Genomic DNA, 18,233 nt, shown 5'->3' with positions numbered 1-18,233 from the left:
TGGTAGACAAACAAACTCGCATGCGTAATATTATTCGGAATGCAAGGGTAAAAGGTGAAGGTTACATTTCCTACTCAGACAAGGAAGTACGTGGTCTGAGCCCTACATTATTCTTTTTTACTGTTTGTTTTAGATGCCCATCAATATCAAGAAGATACGTGAACTAAATGCCTTAAAACTTTACCTGATGGAATATGAACACTTTTATGACAGCATTTTACAATGGCCTACTACAGAGACAGAATGTGCTCTGGAGTTTGTTTATGACGACTGATTACCAATGTCATGATGAGCAGGCATTGCGGATTTCATCCTTTTGTATCAGCAATACAGTCTAAACCTATTAAAATATATATTTCTTTAACAAATATGGGGTTTATGACAAAATCCCTTCAAAATTAAAGAATTATCCCATAAAAATATGTTTGCAACACTCGTTTATTTCAGAAACCAGTTCAGTGAAAAAAAATTGTTTTTTTTTTTTACAGCATAGTTAATAAGCACAAAATGTTTTTCCTTAGATAGAAATTGTTAAGAGATATAATTCTTTCAAGCTAAAATATTAAAACCCCTACCATAACATTTTGTCTGATGCTAGACAGTTTTTTCATTTTCCCAAAAATGACAGACTTGGTGCTTAACTGGTTTAAGAAATAATCGATTCAATTAAGGTACAGCCCTAGCATTTGCCTGGTGTGAAAATGGAAAACCACGGAAAACCATTTTCAGGGCTGCCGTCAGTGGGATGGTGGTGATTATTGTTTTAAGAGGAAGTACAACTAGGCAACCATCCTCTATTAACACTAATCAGAGAGAAAAATTGAAGGGATCCGACACTTCTAAAAATGAAGATATCGGTCAAAGGAAGACGAGGGCCACGAAGGCCGTGAAAATGAAAGACTCCCTAGCCCTCGCAAACCTAATAGCGTCGGGGTCAGAAGAGAACAAGAGTAGAACAAGGGAGATCGGATAGGATAGATGAACGTGAGGAGCCTGGCACAAGTAAGTGGAAGCAATGCCAGGATTCAGCTAAGGGCCCCGTGGTCGCCAGCCCACGCTCCAAAGTACAGAACGCCTGGGCCCCCTATTAGTCCCCTCTTACGACAGGCAAGGGATACCATGGGTGTTATTCTACCACCCCCACCCACAGGCAGCCGACAGTGGGGTTCGAACCTACTATCTCCCGAATACTGGATACTGGCGGCACTTAAGCGACTGCAGCTATCGAGCTTGGTTCATCTCCTTTCAGAAGATCGGCTACCATCATAGAGATTCTTGCTTTGGATGTTGCTCAGTAGTGGAACATTTGAACCAAGTTTTCAAATTATCAATCCAAGGAATGCGCCTTCTTCCTGGTCTTCTTTTGCCTTGTATCTTCCCTTGAATAACCAGCTGCAGTAGACGATATATTCTTCTGTCATCTATCCTATCCGACCACATGTGATCAACTCTTGTTCTTTTCCGACCCTGACGGTATTACGTTAGGAAGCCTATGGAGTCTTTCATTTTCACGCCCTTCATGGCCCTTGCCTTTCCTAGGCCGATACTTTCATTTTTTGAAGTGTCGGATCCCTTCCATTTTTTCTCTCTGATTAGAGTTATATAGCAGATGGTTGCCTATTTGTACTTCCTCTTAAAACAATAATCACGATGTAAAGCCCCTAGCAAATAAAACGCAAACAATAAGCACCACCATCACCACCACACTGCAACTGAAAAACTGTTGTATTCTTGTAACTGTTTCTTTCAACAATGGTTGCGTTCTATCTGTCCCAGCTGTAATGGGACAGATAGACACATGCACAGAGCCTCAAGGAGGGTTGTAATGCAGAAACAAGGGAGGTCCGCCTGCAAGCCTTGTTACAAGTGATGAAAATCATCTTTCTGTCCGTATTGAAAATTTCGCTAAGTATATAGGAAATCATTTTAAAATTTTACTTCCACCTATTCAATACAATACAAGATATTGACATTCAACTTCAAACTTCTGAAAAATGTTTTAAGTTGGATGTCAATATCTTGTATTGTATTGAATAGGTGGAAGTAAAATTTTAAAATTATTTCCTATATACTTTGCAAGCCTTGTATCGAGAGCAAGGCAAGCAGTGCAGTGGTGAGTTTCCGTGCACACTAGTAACAAACGTAGATTTCAGCCCATATCCTGAGGCGGGGGGGGGGCTCAGTTTTTGTGAAATAATTATTTTAAAATTCCTTGATTAATAAAGAAATTGATAATTTACAGATATAACGCATTTGAAATAAACATGCTAATGGTTGTGCTAATGTTGCCCATTGTATTTTCATAAACATGGTTACTGTTCTTTTGAATTCCGTTACTAAGACTTTCAATTTCAAACAGCCCCATTTTAAGTTTTTTTGCTTTACGTCGCACCGACACAGATAGGTCTTATGGCGACGATGGGACAGGGAAGGGCTAGGAGTGGGAAGGAAGTGGCCGTTGCCTTAATTAAGGTACAGCCCCGGCATTTGCCTGGTGTGAAAATGGGAAACCACGGAAAAACATCTTCAGGGCTGCCGACAGTGGGGTTCGCACCTACTATCTCCCGAATACTGGATACTGGCTGCACTTCAGCGACTGCAGCTATTGAGCTCGGTTTTTATGTATCTAGAACCGCCACTGCCCATATTGTAATAGGCTACAACTGAAAGAGGAACAACATATATTTATAGCAATTTATTCTTATTCTACTAAACCATAAAATAGTTTCATAAATGTATACACACAGAGATAATACAGAAACATTAGTAGCAACTACTATTCAGTATGCAGATTCTCAACCGTTACTGCATCTCTTTCTGTAACGTTACGCCATTTAGCCATTCTTTTAGTGAGATATGTTGTAGCTTATTCGAACTGACAATTCACCTCCGACCTACAATTACCAATGAAAATAAGTTAATTGTCTTAATTTGAATAGTAAGCATCATTGCATCACTAATATAACAAAGACAATTCAATGAAGTCGGATAACACGTACTCAGATAAGGCAGCTGTTATAAGTTCATTTGCAATTTCATGGTGTTCTTCACCAACGTATTTGTGTTTTAAAGAATAATGTCAATGAAAATTTTTTTGCTAGTGGTTTTACGTCGCACCGACACAGATAGGTCTTATGGCGATGATGGGATAGGAAAGGCCTAGGAGTTGGAAGGAAGCGGCCGCGGCCTTAATTAAGGTACAGCCCCAGCATTTGCCTGGTGTGAAAATGGGAAACAACGTAAAACCATCTTCAGGGCTGCCGGCAGTGGGATTCAAACCCACTATCTCCCAGGTGCAAGCTCGCAGCCATGCGCCTCTAACCGCACGGCCAACGCGCCCAGTGTTAAAATTTTTAATGAAGTTTAATGTCTTATTACACATTAAGCATTTTGCCATTCCACTGCACTCGGCAAAAAGATATGGCATAATAAAACACGACAAAATATAACGTGCTATTGAAAGGTCATACCACAACTAGCGAGTAACAAAGTATTGTCAGCGTGTCCACTGCCGCTTGTTATGAAGCAAGGGTGAGCAAGCGACTGATAGCAGCTGAAGATCTCACTCACCACATCCCTGCATGGGTAACAGCTAATCTGTCATCGTCCCTCTTCAAGGACAAGACTTTGTGACGCTGCGGCATCTGACGGAAACTGGCTGAACTACCAGCACTAGAATTCGGCCAACACTCCTAAGTCAATAAGCAGAGCTTTATTAAAATCACGATTAAATATATAAAGAATCCCTAATTTTGAAGTATGTTAAAGTAGCCCCTTAGAGAAAAAAATAAACTTCCCTACGGTATAGTTTGCTTCTAATTTGAACACCATCTTGACTTAAAATAAGTTTAGGAAAACCGCGGTTCAGAGCTCAATTTCATATGGAGATTCTTTGTTTTAACTACCATTTTATAACTATATTTGCATTTCTTTTTGAAATGCTTTTACACTAATGAAAAGTGTATCACAGACTACCGTGCGCTATAAAAACAAAATAATTTTACCTTGTTCCGTTTCCTTATAAAAACTCTTACAATCTTTTGACCCATGTTACAACTACTACTGAGCTGGTGGCCGGCCGTTCCAGCTCCGGCCGCCTCTTAAACAGGAGTGACAAATGGGGTGAATTTTTTGAAAGACTATATCTACAGTATATCTCAGAAACGTAAAATGTTATAGACTTAAAAATTGGTATTTGGAATCTGTATATTAAAAAATGTATGAAAACTAAACTCAACCATTCTATCTGGTCGATTTCCTTCATTCTTTTTTTTTAACTGAAAGGTATTCATGCACAGATTTGTCATCGGGTACTATAAATCACTTAACTTCCGCCTTCCTCAGATTATTTGATTTTTTCGATTTTTTTTGTCTTTTAAGCAATCATATCTTTAGTTCTAATTGAGGCACGGAGTTCGTTTTGGCCTAAGAACACCCAGTGGATCAAGATCTTTCATTTCAGCTCTTAACTATTCAAATTTGTTGATTCTGAGGAAAGTTATGAGTGCACATTCAGTTTGACTTCTCATTTCAACATTTTTTCTCATTGAAGCAATCATATCTTTCGTTTTAATTGAGGTACGCAGTTCGTTTTGGTCTAAAAACACTCAGTGGATCAAGCGCTTTATTTTTAAGTAATAACTACTTAAATTGGTTGATTCTGAGGAAAGTTATGAGTACATTTGTCTCCAAAGATCTTTGAGGACTTTTTAACAGTTCGGCGCATAGTGTTGTTCCAAGAAAGGTTTAATTCAATTTCTTTGTGTAATGTATTTTTAAGTGTTTTGTTGGCACAATATTACATTCTATTACCACAGCAGATCATGTGCTTTATTTCATTAACTCGAAACTTTGCAAATACATCCGTGAGGATAGTAACGAACAACACCATAGACCTACTTCATACATTGCGGGCGGAGCCAGTGGGAAACTGCTAGTCTCCTGTAAAGGTAAAGAAACATAGGCGATTTGTTTTTGGAAACTCCACTTAAGGGGAACTAAAATGGGGGGGGGGGGGGGCATTTTAAAATGAGCATGTCTACAGTATATCTCAAAAACTTAACATGTTGCAGAAGTGAAAATTTGTTTTTTTTTATCTCTCTTAAAATAAAGAAACATATATTTTTTGATTTTTGGAAAAACCACTTTGGTGGCGGGTAAAAATGACTGAAAATGGGGTTGAATTCTTTTTATTAGGATACTGATATCTCAAAAACTGAAGATGTTACAGATGTGAAATTTGGTATTTGCAATCTCCTTTAAAAATAAAGAAATACATATTTTTTGTTTTTGGAAATCCACTTAAAGGGGGGAAAATTGAAAAATTATTTGAATTATTTGTATGAAGATACTATTATCCACGAACCTGCTACGCAGGCGTAGCAGGGGGAGAGGTGATACTCCCAGGTGGCGGATAGGGTGTCCTAACCGACTTGCCGGCGGACTTGAGGGAAATAAAATACTTCTCGCGGACCAAACACACTACCGCCTGTGGGTGGGGGATGCACATGTAGAATACACCCGCAGTATCCCCTGCCTGTCATAAGAGGCGACTAAAAGGGGCGACCAAGGGCTGACTGAATTAGAACCATGAAACTAATTTTGAATCGTACCATCACGCGGGGAACACCATAGGTTGCCTGTACTTGCGAGTAGTACCACTAAATTCGGTACGAAATAGGTTTGTGATTAGTAGCAGTTAAAGCCTGGCCTGGTGGATTCCAGTACCCGTGCATCGTACCCATGTGTGCAACACCGCAGGTCTGGGCGTAGCCTGTGAGTTGTACCACTATATGAGCAGCACCGTGGGTCTGCGTTACCTGTGATTAGTACCCACTATATGAGGAACACCACGGGAGTACCGGCGCCCGTGTTTAGTACACCTAGGTGGGGAACCTTCTCGGTTTGCGTTGACTCTGAGTTGGGCCATTGTGTGAGACACACCATAGGTCTGCGTTACTTGTACGTATTGCAATACTTGTGAGTAGTACCATCCTTTGTGGAACACCGTGAGTCTTCGCTACTTCTGATTAATACACCAACATGACACATACCATGGTTCTATTTTACTCGCGACATGTACCATTCTGTGGGGCCTTAGACGTGGATTTTGCACCCCCTTTAGACACCAAGCATCATTGTGGTTCCTTGGTCGGTAATAATGTTATTTTCGATCTGTATTGAGTCCGATCCACTGGTTTTTGTTTGTTTGTTTGTTTGTTTTGTGTTTTGTTGAGTTCCTGTCCATCCATTCATTCTTCATGCCATATTTTATTTTTATTTTGGTCAGTGGATGCCTTTGCAATTTTTGTTCTTTCATTTCGTACCATTAGGGGCCGATGACCTTCGATGTTAGACCCCTTAAAACAACAAGCATCATCATCTGATCCACTGTATTTTTTTTTTTTTTTTTTTTTTTTCTTTTTTTTTTTTTTTTTTCTCTGTTGGGTTCATGTCCATCCATTCATTCTTCATGACAACATTATTATTTTTTTTGGTCAGTGGATGAATTTGACATTTTTGTTCTTTCATTTCGTACCATTAGGGGCCGATGACCTCGATGTTAGGCCCCTTTAAACAACAAGCATCATCATCATCATCACGATACTATTATCTCAAAAACGAAAGATGTTGCCGATGTGAAAATTGGTATTCGGAATCTGCTTTAAAAGTAAAGAAATAAGTATTATTTTGATTTAGGAAAATCCAGTGAAGGGGGGGTTGAAGGATTTGAAAAAATAATTGAATTAATTGTATGAGTATATACCTACATCTAATAAAAACTAAAGTTCTTACAGACATGAAAATTGGTATTTGGATCTCCTTTAAAAACAAAGAAAAACGCATTTTTGGGCGGAAATCGTCTTGGGGGTGGGGGTGGAAAAGGAGTTGAATTCCTTTTACATACCTGCCATCCCTTCCGATTTACCCGGAAACTTTCCGGTTTTTAACTAGTCTTCCAATTTTCCGATTTATTTTTACTTCTTCCTATTTTTGACCAATATAATCTCTAGAACGGCCAGTATCCCCTAGGATAAAGGATAAATTCTTTTGTGCTTGTGTAATTTACGAAACCTCATTTTCAATTCTAATGTTTTTCTTCTCAATTCTTTCTTTATACAGCTGAAGAGACCACTAAGTGGTTGAAACATGTCCTGTAAGTGTTAATTTATATTCAATTTTGCCTGGGGCAATAATAAAGTATCGATTAGGTGGTTATTTATACTAACTTCTTGATTATACTCATCGATACGGTCATGAAATGGACAACTTGTAATACGAATGCTAACCAAGCAGGAAACAGTACGAACATCTATCTTAATCTGAAGATGAAACTTGCTAAATTAAGCACAGATATAATTTTCCTTAAAGAATGTCTAAATAATAATCTAATTCCTAAATTCTTAAAAGGGACACAAAGAAACAACATACGCTCAGTCTTCCAAATTTCTACACAAAGAACAGTTAACCGCATATGGCTTAAACGACAAATTAAATTTATGTATAGGAAGAAATCCTTCCTCAACCGAGAACTTTACCTAGCGCATCTTTCTGCTTCACTTAACTTAGTTCCGCTAGAATGGGATTCCGTACAAAAATACGGCAGAGATAAAGTTGAAAATCTAATAAACAAGAAACGTACAACTTTGAATAAGAAGTTAGAAAACCTAAAAACAATGCCCCAACAAATCTAAATAAGCATCAAACTAAATCTTCTTTTAATTGTGAAAATTTCCCACCCCCTGTCATGAACATGTCGAACACGACATTTACAGAACAAGAATTACAATTATTAAGCAAAGGGCCTAATCACAATTGGCATAGTTTCGATAACAGACAAGTATTAATACAAACTTTAGCAGAAACAGAGACGGCCATACAAACCCTTCCAGTCGACATTCAGAATGACGTACGGTACGAAGCAAAGAAAAAATTCCCTCCGTAATTAAAGGATTACTGACCAATTCCACAAACGCCAAGATCGAGAAGGACCGGGCGAGTTGGCCGTGCGCGTAGCGGCGCGCGGCTGTGAGCTTGCATCCGGTAGATAGTAGGTTCGAATCCCACTATCGGCAGCCCTGAAGATGGTTTTCCGTGGTTTCCCATTTTCACACCAGGCAAATGCTGGGGCTGTACCTTAATTAAGGCCACGGCTGCTTCCTTCCAACTCCTAGGCCTTTCCTATCCCATCGTCGCCATAAGACCTATCTGTGTCGGTGCGACGTAAAGCCCCTAGCAAAAAGATCGAGAAGGATCTTCAGCGTAAAATTAGACAAAGTGACGTAGTTACAACGAAAGCTGATAAAGGTGGGACAGTGGTAATATTAAATGAAACTGAATACATCAATAAAACAAACTTTTTTCACTAACAACAAATTTAAGGTAATTGAGGAAGACCCCACCCTAAAAATTCAAAAGAGTTTGAAAGGGATACTGAAGCAAAGCTCCTTCCTTTTTAACGACCAAGAAATTCAAAAACTCATTAATATGAATCCAGGACTTCCTAAAGCAAGAGCTATGCCTAAATTACATAAAATGGATGCACCTATGAGTCCTATAATTAATTTTCGGAGAAGCCCCACATACAAAATATCCCAGTTTATTCATAAGTTCTTGACCCAAAACTACGTATTTTATACCAAATCTTCTATAAAAAACTCCAAAGAGTTCTGCATGGCTATTAAAGATTTCAAGTTAACTTCATCTCATGTAACAAGTTCCTTCGACATCAAGGACATGTACACGAACATCCTTATTAAAAAATTAAAAACACCTTTGAGATTATAAAGACGAATCTATTAGTTCACAAACGTATCAGTATACCCGAAATAGAAAACTTCATAACTATCTTGGAATTCGTTTTGAACCACAATTTCTTTTCTTTTCTTTTAATTATAAAATATATCAGCAAGATAGACTACCAGTGGGAGTGCCGGCTTCTGGAATTTTAGCTAACATATACCTCGACTATTTGGAAGACACTCAGATAGTAGGCCACATTAAAGGACTTGATCCCTGGCTTCGATATGTTGATGATACCTATGCCAAAATTAATAAGGAAATCAATGACAGTCACAGTATTCTACGTACTTTGAATAATTTAGACCCAAACATAAAATTTACAACTGAAGAAGAAGAGAAAGGCATACTCAATTTTCTAGATATTCAAACAATTCGGAAAGAGAACCATTTCCAATTTAAAATATACAGGAAACCCACTTTTACACCGACCACAATCAAAAGTGATTCTTTACATCCCATCTCACAAAAGAAATCTGCTTATTGTAGTTTCATCAACAGAGCCTTTGAAATTCCGCTAACAGAAACGGACAGAAAGAAGGAACTATCTTTCATTCGTCAACAAGCTCTACATAACAGTTTCAGTTTGAAATTCATCAATAAAATCATTACTAAATGCAAATACCAACAACAAATTAAACTTAAACAGCATTCAGAAAAAGAAAAAGGATATGTCAAATTCACCTTTAATAACTCGAAGATTTACGAAATCACCAACTTATTCAAGAAACACAATACCAAAGTAGCCTTCTCAACCAACAACAACATGAAACATAGGTTCTTTAGTCACAATAAAGCTAATAAACTTAAAGATGATGAATTCCAGGAATCTGGTATTTATAAGCTAACTTGTACTCGGTGTAAAAAACTTACGTGGGACAATCTGGAAGGAACTTCTTAATTAGATATCAAGAACACGTCAATGCTGAAAAATACAAAAGATTCTCTGCCATGGGATCCCACCTCAAATTCACCAATATCAGACAGGACCTTCAAATTATCTGTATGATAAATAAAGGAAATCTAATGAACAACCTGGAAAACATCCACATCGTTCTTGATAAATTAGAAAACTGTGAAGAGAATCTTAACGAAAACAATGAGCAAAAAAACATCTTATACGAGAATATTAGTAAATACTTGGAATGGGTAGACATGAAACAGACAAGACGAACAAGAGATATAATCAAACACGACATCGCAGAAGCACAGCCCAATCTTCCTCCTCCCTCACATGATATTTTAGATGACGACAAAACTCTACTACCCTTCTCTCCAGAGCTTTGCATGAACTGTCAGACTGTGTCACATCGTTACTTCACCAGGTCGCGCTCAAAGACAGACCCTCTAGACAGCGCAGAATAAACATCTTTTCCAAACAAGAACGAGAGGCAAGATGTCCTGATCTGATGACCTCCATTTTTTTAACAAAGGAGTCTCCAAAGAACTTTTATTATTTGTGCTTATTGTCCTAATGTTTTTTCTTCTCAAGTGTTTCTTTATACAGCTGAAGAGGACCACTAAGTGGTCGAAATATGTCCTGTAAGTGTTAATTTATATTCAATTAACCTGCCTCTGTGGATCAGCGGTAGAGTGTTGGCCTCGGATCCCAAGATAGCGGGTTCAAACCCGGCAGAGGTAGTCAGATTTTTGAAGGGCGGAAAAAAAGTCCATTCGACACTCCATGTCGTACGATGTCGGCATGTAAAAGATCTCTGGTGACACATTTGGTGTTTACCCAACCAAATTCATTAAATCTCAGCCATAGACGCCCAAGAGAGTTTCGGTTTACTCGGTCTGCCATCTAGTGGGGGGCCTAGAGTAAAACGGAACGTCAAAATTGATGAGCAGACAAGCCAGATGGCGTCAAATTGAAATGTCTGCACACGGTAGCTGAGGGCATACGATTATTATTATTATTATTATTATTATTATTATTATTATTATTATTATTATTATAATATTCAATTTTGCCTGAGGCAATAATAAAGTATCGATTTGGTGGTTATTTATACTAACTTCTTGATTATACTCATCGGTACGGTCATGAAATGGACAACTTGTAATAATACTGCATCATACGAACTCACAGTGATCAGTTATGCCGAAACATACGGGAATAGGGCAGCAAGTATCCAGTGTCCAAATGAAACGTGCGTTACTGCGGTAACAGAAGTGCACTTCAAGCAGTCGACAAGTCTCGCAGAGCATTTCGCGGACCAAAAAGCGGCAAGTTTCCGTAAGTAGAAGAGGATCTGCTTAAATACATCCTTTTGCTCCTACTTATGCCATTTCTCACGAAATGCTGTGTTTTAAAGAATGAGAAATAGCCGCTACACATGGAATCAGTGTCTCGGATTTGTAGGTTAGCCAAGGCTTGATTAATTTTATGAAGAGAAATGGACTTTCTCTTCGACGAAGAACAAAATTATGCCAAAAATAGACGAATGATTTCAACCATTTTCATCGCTTTGTGATTGAGAAGCGTAAAATGAAGGAATCAGTTTCTATATGCCACAAACTCGAACAATCTATAAGAAAGGAACATACAATGTTACCGTACGTGCTACCGGAAGCAAACAACAACGATGTACCCCAATGCTTGCTGTAACAGCTGATGGCAGAAAGCTTGCCACTTACATTGTACTAAAACGAAAAAGAATGTCTAAAGCAAAATTTCCGCGAGTGATCCACGTTCGTATTCAAGAAAAAGGGTGGATGGACACGTCACTCATACAAGTTTGGATACGATGCCCGGCCCTTCTCGTGTTGGACAGTTGTCTTTTCTTTGCCGGTATGTCATTGTTATGACAGTACACGAATTACTTTTATTAGTTCATGTTTATTTCACTTCAGGTCGTATTGTCAGCTCGTAATGGGAAGAATATTTTCCAATGTTGGTACTTCAAACCCACGTGTCTAACCAAATACAGTAGAGACAATATGCAACACTGAGCGAGATATCGAGGGACAGCTATTGCAGCTCACTCTAGCATATAGACCTGAACAGTATTGATTCTCTCATAAGAGCACATGTATTTTTGTGTGAAGTTTTTGGTGTTATTTATGCGTTTTCAGTGAGTTGACATAATTAAATAGTAGTGTGTGTCATTCCTTGATATCTCCTCTCAACATGCAACTGTTTGGGTGCAGTAATTACGAAGTAGAGAAAAATGTGCGGTCGTTCTTCAGGTTCCCTCGTTACAAGAACATGTAAGTAATATTGTGTTTGCAGATATATTCTTCCACTGACAGAGATTTTTATAGTACTTCATAATCTTCTGACCTGCTCGACCCATATTTTAACTGGCATAAAATGTACTACGCATATTTTATTGTATAGTGCAGCAGTTAACCTTCAATACCGATGTGTTGTAGGTGTGATCTGTGGGGTTTGAAATGTTACAGAAGTGATTTGGATAAGGTGTACAAGAAGGGACGTTACGCTTATATAAGAATTATAAAATCTGTTCAGATCATTTCCAGGCCAGCGACTTTAAAAATCCTCGACTATACAGCCAATGGTATGTTACTTTTTTAAATATTCCTCAAAGCATCACTATAGACAACATTTTCATACTTTTCTTTCTTTTATCCCTCTTCTCAGATTAAAGCTGGAATTTTATAGATTTTCTTTCTGTTAGTAGGCTTCATGTTAAGAGGAAAATTGTCCAGCTTTTAAATGTTAATTCATTGCATCATGTGTGTAAGGAATGTGCCAATATTTTTATTGACAAGTGTCTTAATGTGATCATACAATGTTTTTTAAATGAGAAAAAAGACAAATCCAACCGTGAATGTTCAGACAGGAATGCTAAAGCTAAAAAAGTAATGCATAAATGAAAGATCAAGCCATTTCACAGCAGCCCATTTCATATCTTGTTTATGTGTCTAATTTCAGTCTTATAATAATAACCTTTTAAATAATTCTTCATTCATTTATCCAGAATTGCTTTAGCAACTTCGAAGTTAATATCTCAATACCACTTTCTTTCTAGACGTAATTTATTTATCCATTTCCATATATACATTTCCATTGATATTTGAATTTAGCGCGATTTGTTCAGGTCAAGTCACTTGGAGCGCCACCGTCGAATTGTCTCCCATTTTATCAAGGCGAAATCCGTAAGTGTCGCGCATTATCTCTACTGTATTTGGTCTAACTTACCTGATGTACCCTATTTGACTTTTCAGAAAATATCTAACGCCGGAATTTTACACCAAATGACGACAACCGCAAATGAGTTGAACCAGTTGTGTTTGTATTATATTTGATGTATCTTTTAAATGTAAATGAACTGTAAATAATTTATAAATATCTGAATTCTTTGTATAATTTACGCATGCAAAGTTTTTGCCTGTATTTTTTTGTCAAAAATACGTGTTCGTTACGCGAGAAAATACGGTATTATGCATTTTGTTATGGTGTCGGTGTGACATAAATATTATTATTCCTATGTAAATGTCAAAAATGAGAATGATTAGGTACATTATCTTGTGACAATTTTCATGTTTTCTTAGTTTAAGATTTTAAATGTAATGGTCAATTCACATTGTAACTGTAGATATGTATGCCTTTTATCCTGACCTTTTTTCGCCTAGACAATGGTGGAATATGTGTGATGGAATCCAAGAATTAAAAATTCTTCCTATTTTTCGGTTTCTAAAAGTTTGCAGGTATGCTTTTATGAGGACATATATCTCAAAAACTGAAGATGTTACAGTCGTGATAATTGGTATTTAGAATATCCTTCACTAATAAAGAAAAAAGTATCTTTTCCGGAAAATTCACTTAATGGGAGGGGGGGGGGGTGTGAAAGGAAGTGGGAAAAGGTTAATTCTTTTTATGGGGTAACTTATATCTAAAAACTGAAGGTAACAGATGTGACCATTGGTATTTGGAATCTCCTTTAATCACAAAGAAACATGCCTTCTTTCTTTTGGGGTGGGAATCAGCTTAACGGCGGTGGGGTGATAAAGGAGTTGAGACCAACTGATTTTACTCTTCATAATGTAGGCTACTTGATTCTGTTCATAAACTGATAATTTTCAATCCTTCCTGGGTTTGTTTTCAAGAGCCATCTTTTCCTTTGGAGAACTTAAAAGTTAGGTTACAGTAGATTCTCCTGGCATATATAAATAAAAATTTAAACACATTTGAAATAAACGATAGGAACGATTTGACCCTGCAGTTGTTCACCTCTATAATAAGGTCAATAATGCATGGATGTATATCATTCGTATCGCCAGAAATCCCGCGCACTTGCCTACACGCGACAGTGGAGCTTATCACATTGTCAGCAATGGAACAGTTTTTCAATCCTAACTTCAATCTAAATGAAATGTATAATCCAGGATGTAAAAGTGGGGACAATTTGTCCTTGGTTTTACTCAGACTGTGAGCAATTTTAGTGACGGTGCCAAACACAGTTTTTATATTGTGTTTGCGGAGGACCTTGGCAAATCGATCAGTGATGTTGTAAATGTAGGGCAAGTAAGCATTTCCTTTCACTTCTTCCTTATGTGAGCTTTGCTTGGTAGTTTCTGTGGGATGCAGGGCTCTATGAATCTGCACATCGCTGTAACCATTACAGTGGTGCGTTATGTGGTAATTTGGGTGTGTCCATGTCCACCTGGATATTTGATGGCTCTCAAATTCGTATCGCCCTCTTGGTGGGTGGCTCTAAGTAGCCTACACAGTGGCCTCCACGGTATGCACTAGCTAGCATCTTGGTAGGTGTGCTAGTTACCAACTCATTCTGGACAAATATTTCAGATTCCCTGTGGGAATCAACATCTATATCCTCTTGGTGGGTGTCGTGAGAAGGACCCAATCTGATCTATGCAAGCACAAGGCTGGATAAAAGAGGAAGTCCTGGCCATACTTGTATTCTCCATGAAGAAATTTTATGGATTTCAAAACTTCACTCTATTTCCAGAAACTTGACAAATAAAACAATCTTTGACAGTCTTCACAACTTTAAAGTATTCCTCTAGCCAACCAATAGTTGTGTTAAATACGGTTGGACCCACACAAGTTACAATTAGATTCATCCATGATCGAAGCTATGAACATTTTAAACATAGATTATCATTGCATTAGTTGATTGTATTTTATCGCAGGTTTTTTATGTATCACTGTTTTTGCGTATCTCTTTTTTCTTTGTGTTATTTTAGCTGATGATGACCCCTACCCTAGGTCGAAACATGTCATACACTTAAATTCTTTTAGAACTTAATCTTTAATATTTAAAGTCAATACGGAACCGAAATGAAGGTCATTACTTGTAATAGTAATGCTAACCAGAGTTCTGAAGTGAACATCGTAAAGCAGGTAACTTAGTTTCCAATTGGAGGGTTTCTTGTTGACTTTTCTTGCTTCTTAAACATTTTAATTAAGATCTTTGTAGGAGATGGATGAAATGGGAGCATTGTTATGAAACCGTTCAGTTTGCCATCTTACGAACTACGTTCTTAAATGTATTATTCCAACACGACACTATTCCCCTCATGTGGTGTTATCCAAAAATAGAAATAGAAAATATTGACTATTTACACTCTCAATTGTACCACAGTTGGCAGTACGTAATAATATCGCAAGTTATGAAAAGAAATTACCACATAATGCCAACATGCGAGATGAAAGCAGGCTGTATGTTTGGTGACGCAACTGTTACAAAATTACTACCTGCAGTAGTAATAGGGGATCAAAGTTAAGGGGCAAAGCTTATAAGTGTGACAGGAAATCGATAAAGTTGAGGCCTAGGTTTTTCCCTTTAATGCCTAGCGGAAGACTTCTCACAACGGGTCGGATCCACTGATTCATAATCATTGTTCATAGTCATCTTTTTGAATTCTAGCCAGTGGATTGATTTTGGATTTATTTTTAACTTTTATTCTTGCAAGTTGGATCTGCTGATTATTATTTTAAATTAATTTATCATCATCAAGTTTTGAATTTTGCTCAGTGGATGAATACTAGAATTTTAAATTTTCATTGGATTTCGTCTCATTTCGTACCGTTAGGGGCTGATGACCTAGATGTTATGCCCCTTCAGACACAAAGCATCATCATTGTTTTTATCACCACCACGACTTCTCACAAATTCTCTCCGATTTTTTTCTGAATTATTTTAACAATTTGTAAAATTTACCAGTCGGCGTAGAATGGAGAACTTAGGGTGCGGCTCTTAACTTCCAAATGGTTCAGCGTTGTTAGGCTCCTCACGAAGCCCTTTCCTTTTTGATGATGTAACATACAATACCAGTACTCAAAATTCGGTTAACATCCAACGTGGAAAAGATAAGCCAAAAGGTGAGACGGAGATAGTTTCCTGCCGATTTAACCCTTTTCCAACATTTTGATCATGTTGGCGATTTTTCTGAAAAGACAGTCAATCCTATGTCCTCTGTCCCATTAAAAATGATCATGCCTCATCGTTCCATTTGTGGATTTTAAAATATTTTATTGCTACTGCTCACTTGCTATACGTTTTAAGTATATGCGTATTTTTGTTTGGTGTTTTGTTAAGAAGAAAGCCACACTTTCTAGTGTCTACTTAGTTAATGTGACTTAAAAACTTTTCAGTCTGTTTAACAAACAAGATCCTATCAGATCACTTTAAATCATGTGCATGTATGTACAATATTGTGTACATTGCATGAACTAGTCAGTGAACGTCAATAATTGGTGATGAACTGCTGTCACTTTAGTAAATTACAGAAATTTTCCTGTACTTCTTTCAACTGCTGTTGTCTTGTTCTGCTGAAGGTAATGGTTTTTAAGTTACATTATTTGAAGTTTCTGACAGAAAAATCCAGGTTTATTTTAGCTATGTGCAAGAAACATCGGAACTGTTGTGTGTATCAGGAAACAGACACACAGCCTATTCATTCTCATCCATTTTTCACATAATTAACAATATTTCCGTTGTAGGTGTACTTCATCAAATTATTATTACTATTACTACTGTATTTTGTTGCGTGTATCACGCACGCTAATTTTTATGTAATGCTCTTACGATTGCAGATTGACAGAAAAGGGTTTGGCTCACATAGCGAGCTGCAGGCAGCTGCACACGCTAGACCTTGCGTGGCTCGGTGGAATCAGCGGTCTAATGCTGGAGAGTCTGGCTGGCTCCGTCGGTCTTCGGAAATTGACCCTGGACCACAACGAGATGTCGGAGTCCGACCTGATTAACGCCGTCCGCAAGATGCCGTCCCTGGTGCACCTCAGGGTGTACCGCTGTCCAGAGCTGGATCCTGTTAAACTGCAGGAGTCTTTGCCCTCTGTCAGAGTCAACAGCAGCAAGCCTCCTCGTCTTGCAGCCTGGTAGTTATTTTGTTGCATGGACTCGATGTAATTCTGTGCGTGATGGGTCATTTACTCTTTCCTCTGCTGTGTTGGCAATCGGTCAGCAAGTGCCTAATATTGAATCAGATCTCAGGTCACCATAGTTTCTCTGTATTTGAGGCAATTTTGCATTAATATTGCCTTTTAATTTTTATATTTCCTTTTTGCTAGGATGTTTTCGATGTACCGAACGTGGTCCAGTATTGAGCACTGTGGTGCACTGGACACATTCACTAGGGTTGTAAATGTTTGATATTGCAATTTTCTTAATGCCGAAGTCTAAAAGTGATTTGGGATTCTGATGTTGAAGTTTGTAAAATTTGTTGATTTAACCAACACAGTCAGTTCTGTGTAATATCCCATCGCTGTATGTATATTCTTGCACTTCGTGACAAATACAAATTCACATCAAAACATTGTTTTTACTAAATTTGTAATGAGTAGAACAAACAAACCAGTGTAACCTGTTTTTGAAGGTATGAACCAAGTCTCTAGTGATCTCATTTGTAACTGGTATCCAGCGGTTACACGATACACAGTTAAAAAGGGAGGAAAATAAATCAAATTAATCGGTACCTTAAAACCTTAACATGCCGTAAACATCAGATGAACTGCGACAAATACACACAAACTAACTACAATAAATGAATGTGGAACAGGCTGGGAAACCTACCAAGGCCATAGAGATACGAAAGTTGTGGGTTCCCAGAAAAATCTACTGTGATCCCTGGATTCAAGATATTATTTCCAAAATGAACATTACAAAGTAAGTTTCAAACAAAATACATCTATCCAAACAATCCAGTTACATAATTTACGAATACAAGCTTAGCTTTGCTATTAGACCCAGAGGTTAACTAAATATATCTACAATACAATATTGAGAGTAAGAGCAAACACAAGGTACAAATACAGTATTTAAAGGAAGTCAACCTGTTTACTGAGACATCTGAGAAACATAATTGAAATAGGGGGAAATTAGAAATATTTAAACTTGGCGCAGAGGCCAGTTCAACTTGCTCCCACACCAAAAACACTTCTGATGCGGGGCAGCGGAAAAACTAGCGTGCATCAAGTGACA

General features: G+C 37.8%; 1 protein-coding gene across 2 annotated transcripts in view; it reads left to right on the top strand.

Annotated features, from left to right (window-relative positions):
• The window catches only part of LOC136883518 (F-box/LRR-repeat protein fbxl-1), a 58,910-nt gene extending 41,349 nt beyond the window's left edge, over nt 1-17,561 (top strand). For both annotated transcript variants that reach the window (XM_068229751.1, XM_067155882.2), the window contains one exon: nt 16,829-17,561. In XM_068229751.1, coding sequence (XP_068085852.1) covers nt 16,829-17,135 — 307 coding nt within the window. In that variant the 3' untranslated portion in view covers nt 17,136-17,561. The remainder of the gene's footprint in view (nt 1-16,828) is intronic.
• The last annotated feature ends 672 nt before the right edge of the window (nt 17,562-18,233 follow it).

The sequence above is a fragment of the Anabrus simplex genome, chromosome 11, assembly GCF_040414725.1.
Source record: "Anabrus simplex isolate iqAnaSimp1 chromosome 11, ASM4041472v1, whole genome shotgun sequence".
NCBI lineage: Eukaryota > Metazoa > Arthropoda > Insecta > Orthoptera > Tettigoniidae > Anabrus > Anabrus simplex.
This window is presented reverse-complemented; position numbering and strand designations above follow the sequence as displayed.